The following is a 6,642-nucleotide window of genomic DNA, read 5'->3' as shown; positions in this document are numbered from 1 at the left end:
AGATGATTGACCCAAGAGCAGCAAGATATTTGATGGATATAGGTATTGATCGATGGGCACGTTCATATTCTACCGGAAAAAGATATAATATCATGACGACAGGGATCGTTGAAAGCCTTAATGCTGTGTTGAAAAATGCTAGAGATCTTCCGGTTTTGCAATTGGTTGAAGAATTGAGAAACTTACTTCAAAAATGGTTTGTGACTCGTCAACAATAAGCAATGTCAATGTCAACTGAACTTACCATGTGGGCTGATGGAGAACTTTGTTTTAGGTATAATATGTCAGCAACATATCTAGTAGAACCTATCAACTCCAAGGAGTGTAATGTTAACTATGTTGGCATTAGTGCTCAAGTGAATTTAGACACTCGTTCATGCACATGTCGTCAATTTGATCTTGATCATATTCCATGTGCACATGCTATTGCTGCTTGTAGATTTTACAACATTTCATGTTACACTTTGTGCTCTAAGTATTTTACTACTAAAGCATTGTTATCTTCATATTCAGAGTGTATTTATCCAAATGGAAATGAAATAGATTGGGTAGTACCTAATCATATTCGTGACAAAGTTGTGTTACCACCTAAAACGAGACGCCCAACAGGAAGACCAAGGAAAGTAAGAATTCTTTCTGGTGGAGAGGGTAAGCGCACATCTCGTTGTAGTCGATGTGGTCAATATGGGCATAATCGGAAAACATGCAAACGACCAATCCCTTGATATCATGATAGCTTTGGCACTCTATGAACTTACATGGAATGAAAATTGCAATAGTGAGCTTTTTTTTTTTTTGGTACCCATGTGAACAGAAATATAAGTTACTTTTTTGTATAAGGTGATAGGATAAGCACATAGATGAATATTGTAATAATGATCCCCTTTTTTTGCATACCCATAGAAATAGAGATATTTGTTACTTTTGTACATATATGTTATGATGAGTTATGTATAAAGTATGAATGAAAATTACATGTTTATTCTCAAACTATGGACTCAACTGTTCTCACGTTTATTGATAAGCAACTTGACAATAGTTAAGTTCAGGTTTTGTCTGAAGACTGTAGACTTAACTACCTTTAAGTTTGTACATAAAACAACTTGACAATGGTTAAGTTCAGGTTTTTGTCTAAAGACCGTTGACCTAACTGCCTTCAAGTTGGTACATAAAACAACTTGACAATAGTTAAGTTCAAGTTTTGTCTAAAGACTGTGGACTTAACTACCTTCAAGTTTATACATAAAACAACTTGACAATAGTTAAGTTCAGGTTTTGTCTGAAGACTGTGAACTTAACTACCTTCAAGTTTGTTCATAAAATAACTTGACAATAGTTAAGTTCAGGTTTTGTCTGAAGACTGTGGACTTATCAAGTTTGTTCATAAAATAACTTAACAATAGTTAAGTTCAGGTAAAAATGGCAATTGTAGACACAACTTCCTATGAGTCTATAGAAGATCAACTTGATACCTGTTAAGTCTAGATTAAATATGTTATTTTGGAATAGATTTCGACTTAATATCTGTCAAGTTTGTTCACAGTTAACTTGATAGTAGTTAAGTTCATGTGTTCTATTAAGACTGTGGACTTAACTACCTTCAAGTTTGTAAACATAACAACTTGACAACATTGAAGTTTAGTTTAAAAGGTCAATTGTATACATAATTATCGAACAACATTCATCAAAATATCCAAGTAGATATATCAACCTATCCAACTACATTTATCAAAATGTCTAACTACATATATGAAGTTATCCAATTACATATAACAAACCATCCAACTACATTATCAAAATGTGAAATATCAACATGAATTCATTACATAGGCAAGTATTTCATATAAAATAACTCTGCTGCCATCTTTTCCCAAAAACAGTCCATTCGTGCACTTGTTAATGACTTCAATGTATGGTTATGCATTAAGTATTCAACATATTTCATAACAAACATGCCACAATCACCACTGCATGGTACACAGATAATTAATGTTAGGGCTATTATTAAAAATTAAGTGCATAAGTTATGAAAGTAAATTTAAGATCACTTACTCATTTTCCTGTTGAGGAATATCTTGCAGCCGTTCAATTTCCCATTCCTGGTAGTTAACTTTTGTGTCACCATGAAAACCATAATATGCTATTGCATTCAATATATGCGGCAACAATTTAGCTAATGCTTTAATGGCAACTTGCAATCTTGCATTATTATTGATGCCCATCAATGAGTCATATACGTATATAATCCTTCGATGAAGGTAGACAACTCCTAATACCCAGTGACTAGCCCGAACATTGATAGGGACATACACAATGTCAACATCAGGCCATTTGATAGAATAAAGAGGCTGCAAACCATTGGCATAATTAATAAGGATGTCATTCTCTGGTAATTTGAATTGGTTCCACTTCTTGCCATGCTTAATCCATCTTACTTGAGCATTTTGCTACATAGAATAAAGTTAACATACATAAATAAATAACCAAGATCATAAGATTCATTATTACAAAAAAATTAAAAATGATAACTAAAATTCAAACTACACATACCCAAAACATAGTATCCACTGTGGTAAACTTTTGGGAAAAAAGATGAGGATTTTCTATTTGCTGTTTCCGGAAAAAGAAGAAGGCAACATCAATGTGCTAACAATTACAATAAAGTAAGTTAGTCATATTATTTGGTTGTAAGCTGAACATAATAATAAATAAAAATAAAAACAAAATGCATCATTTACAAACCGTGTCAGCAAGCCATGAACCATGATTAGACAATGATTGAAACCATTTTTTATCTATATGCATGTAGTCAATGTCAATTGTGGACCTTTGACATAAAAAATAAAATAAAAACATTAGTAATTTTATAACTTGTGAAGAACACAAATTTACAAGTATGGATGTATACAACTTACCCTTGGTCATGACTCATCCACTTTTGAAAGGACTCTAATGCTTCTTCAGAGATTGGACGCAAAGGATCAAATGAAGTTAATGGTTTCTCAATTTCCTTTCTTAGTTTCTTTCTCTTGGTGGGATCTGTAAAAGGGTGCTGCAAGATACGAGACTTTTTAATCTCACGCCTTCGCTTAAAAATGGCAGGAGATAGATGGTGAGGTATGACATATACTGAAAACTCGCCCGACATAGTTGGGGTACCAAACAACTTGGCAATATCAATAACTGGATCATCAATAGAGTAGTCATCTTTCAACTCTTTAGTCATGTGTTTTTCTGCAAGCTGAAGGTTTCTAGAAGCTTCCATATCAATGTTCACATCCATGGGAATGTCATTCCTCTCCACTTCATCATCTGTAACATCCTCAAAAATTCCAATTTGGAAATCAAAGCCCATATTGTTATCATTTTCTTTTGTACTAGATTTTCTGAATCTAGTGTCATGCATACCATGTTCCTCATTCGAACTCTTAACCTAAAATTGCATACACCACCCAATAATAATAAATATGAGAAAACACAAATGTCAAAACATTGAAGTATTAGAAAATTTTAACAAGTAAACATGTCACTAACTTCTAATAAAAGTTGCTTCAATTCATCCATCTTCAAGTTGAGTCCTTCAATTTCTTTCTTTAGATGATTGAAATTTAACTCTGAGCTTTGTTTGAATTTCACAAACTCCATCCATAATTTCTGCACATATTGCACATAAATGAAATAAAAATTTAACACTTACAATATTTATATATATATATTATGACAAGTTTGTTCACTTTGAAATAACACACTTGTTAAATTTAGGTTTTTTCATGATCCCTACAAACTTAACTTCCTATAAGTTTATTTATAGTTAAGGTCAGGTTCCACATGTTAATTATGGAATGAACATCTTATATTAAATAAAGTACCAAAAAAAAAAAAAAAAACATGCATGCATTATTTATGATGGCTAAGTTTAGGTTAAGTTACCTCTATTGATGGGGCGACTGCATCATTTGTTGTTTCTTCTGCCATTGCAACAGTAGCAGCAGCAACATATGCAGCAGTGTCAAATGAGCTTTTTTCATGCCTTAAGTCATCCTTCTTGGCATCTTGTGAGGCATTTGATTGGTGCAACATTTCTGCTAAAGCTCCTTATTTATCTACATGCTTGTAATAGTCTTGTTGTTGCTCCTCTAAAGTGGGTGTTAGAAGCGAATGAAAAGTTAACTACAAAGTCCAAATCAAATATAATTATTAATAAACAACAATACAATAATATTTATAATTGCATTCTTAAAATTTAAAGGTAAAGAATTACTTACATGAGGCTCTAGAAATACATTTTCAACCTCAGTAGACCTTGGAGCACTTGTTGCACTCCAATTTAATATTCGAGGATAGCTCTCAGATACACGAGTGGCATATTTCAATCCAATAAGTGGAATAGCCTCGTATGCCCAAACCTGGAATGCATATGGAAATCCAACAAGACTATATGCTTCAACTGCAGCTTCTCCCTTTGCTTTCTTTTTATCTTGGTATTTGGATACCCGGTTCTCCAAAGCTCTTTGCAAACCAAATAGTGTCCTCTCATAACAAATCCCCCCCCCCCCCCCCCCCCCCATGGATACTTGTTAAAAGCCTCCAAATTATCAACCAAAGCAACCCATTCCATATCTATTAAGTTTTTTCCTTCTTTCCCAAATAAAACATGCTCTAAAAATACAAAAGTGCCAACTTTATCACCTCTTCATCTTCAAATTCCTTTTTTTTCTTTTTCTTTTTCTTTTCCTCTCCTAAAGAAAGAAAAACTTTCTCTAACTCATCATTACGCACCTTGTTTTCTCCTTTAAAGTATGTGTCCCTTATTCGTAATGATTTTTTATCACATTTTGTAATAGGACCAAAACTCAAGCCCGTAACCAATGCAAACTCTTCTTTACTAAATCTTAAGCCCTTTGACTTTAATAAAATCCATATTTCATTGTCTTTTTTGGTTTCACATTGACGTAACAACAATTGATGAACAATTTGGGCTGAAAATCTAAGTTCGGGAAGGAGTAAAAAATGACCAAAACATGATTTTCTAAACATCTCCAATTGTGGTTCAGTCAATTTCTTCTTAATATTTTCAATGGCTACCAAGTGAGGCAAACATGCAATTTTTCTAGGAAAGTACTCCTCTTTAGATATTTTAGATATAAAAGATAAGAGAGGAGGCGGAATGTCAATCTGCAAGATAATAACAAATTGTAAAAATATCAATATAAATTGAGCAAAATTATATTACCAAACTTATCCAACTATGTTAAATCCATCATTTTGTATTACTTCTTAACATAGACTTTATTTTCCTATTATTTAAGGATGTCATGTCAAATGCTAATATTCTAAAGATATTATTTTACTAATGCAATTGAAGCTATTATATTTTACTAAGTTGCAGCTACAAAAAATTGGAGACATTATTCTAGTGTTTATTGAAATTTGAAACAAAACAAAACCATTTTGAAATTGCAACCTGTTGACAATGAACTTGATAGCAGTTAAGTTCAGTTTTTTCTTAACATATATATTTAAATCAAAATTCTAAATGTTTGGATAAAATAATTTCATAAAAATTATATTCAAATACGTTATAAATTCATAACAAATAACTTCATTACACAAAATTTCAAAACCTTTTGATGGTAAACTTGATAGTAGTTAAGTTTAGTTTTTTCTAATCATTCAAATATTGCTTTAAACCTTGGACTATAACCTCACTGAGAAAATTTCCAACAATTAGATTATCAATTCATGAAAAATAAATTCATAAAAAAAAAATCTATTAAAAATGATAAAATTAAAAAAAATTAAAAATATAAATTTCAAGTAGAAAATTAATGCTTACCGAATCAGTTGATTTCTTCTCATTTTCTGATGACGATGACGAGGTTTCAAAACCTGGCTTTCTTTCACTTCTCTTTTTTCCCAAAATTTTATACCTCTTCTGTTTCGTATTTTTCATCGCCGAATTTTTTTCTTCCTCAATTTTCATGAACTGAATCAACACACAATATCAGAAAGATGAAAAATAGGGTTTTATTAAAAAAAATAATAAGAATCAAAATAAAACACTTAGGGTTTCTTCTCATTTCATGGATGAAGATTCATATATACAGTTCGAAAAACTAAGATCAAAGAATGAAATAGTGAAACTTACTTTCTGTTTTTTCTTTGTATTGTGTTGTCTTTTTGTTCTCTTGCAATAAAAGGAAAAATCCTTCGTGATTTCTTTCTCGCAGGTTAACAGATGGAACAAATGGGTTTGCAGGGTAAGGAAGAGACACAACACAAGAGAAAATTAGAGTTGGAGGGAAAAAGGGCTGAAAAGATAATTGAGGGGGTATTTTTGTCCGAATTGGGTCATTTTTGAGACTTAAATAATTAAAGGGTTAGTTTTGCAATATTGAGGGATTTTTGTCCCTTTTAATCCGTTATCCCTAAAGAAAAAGTGAAAAATTTTAAAAACAAAGGTGAAATGGTAGAATAAAAAAAAAAAGATTGAAAAGGCATATACTCGTTGAGTGTTTTCCAATTTGTAAGAGAAGGGTAGGAGTAGGACCTTTTTTTGGTAGAGAACCATTATTGTAGACAGCAATAAAGCAATTTGATTGATTGTTGGATAGAGGCAGCCACGCGGAATGTCCCTTTCAG

The 6,642-nt window shown here is 31.9% G+C and overlaps 1 protein-coding gene across 1 annotated transcript; it reads right to left on the bottom strand.

The window, feature by feature from the left end:
- Positions 1 to 1,763: 1,763 nt before the first annotated feature.
- On the bottom strand, positions 1,764 to 4,542 carry LOC132254942 (uncharacterized). The gene is made up of 6 exons (XM_059742034.1): positions 4,266 to 4,542; positions 3,931 to 4,170; positions 3,535 to 3,654; positions 2,551 to 3,433; positions 2,053 to 2,447; positions 1,764 to 1,967 (listed from the first exon to the last, which is right to left on the bottom strand). The coding sequence occupies exons 2-4, from the start codon at positions 4,078 to 4,080 to the stop codon at positions 2,912 to 2,914; spliced, it is 792 nt and encodes a 263-aa protein (XP_059598017.1). The 5' UTR covers positions 4,081 to 4,170; positions 4,266 to 4,542; the 3' UTR covers positions 1,764 to 1,967; positions 2,053 to 2,447; positions 2,551 to 2,911.
- Positions 4,543 to 6,642: the final 2,100 nt, after the last annotated feature.

Source organism: Vitis vinifera, chromosome 13, assembly GCF_030704535.1.
Source record: "Vitis vinifera cultivar Pinot Noir 40024 chromosome 13, ASM3070453v1".
Classification (NCBI taxonomy): domain Eukaryota; kingdom Viridiplantae; phylum Streptophyta; class Magnoliopsida; order Vitales; family Vitaceae; genus Vitis; species Vitis vinifera.
Note: the sequence above shows the minus strand (reverse complement) of the source record. Positions and strands in the feature narration are given on the sequence as shown.

What these genes read in the sequence shown, in the direction of transcription:
- LOC132254942 (XM_059742034.1), bottom strand. Translation starts at nt 4,080, where the DNA reads ATGTTGCACCAATCAAATGCCTCACAAGATGCCAAGAAGGATGACTTA. An exon ending in CAGTCGCCCCATCAATAGAG is followed by an intron (nt 3,655 to 3,930) that starts GTAACTTAACCT and finishes CAATATGTGCAG; the next exon opens with AAATTATGGATGGAGTTTGT. An exon ending in TGAAGCAACTTTTATTAGAA is followed by an intron (nt 3,434 to 3,534) that starts GTTAGTGACATG and finishes ATGCAATTTTAG; the next exon opens with GTTAAGAGTTCGAATGAGGA.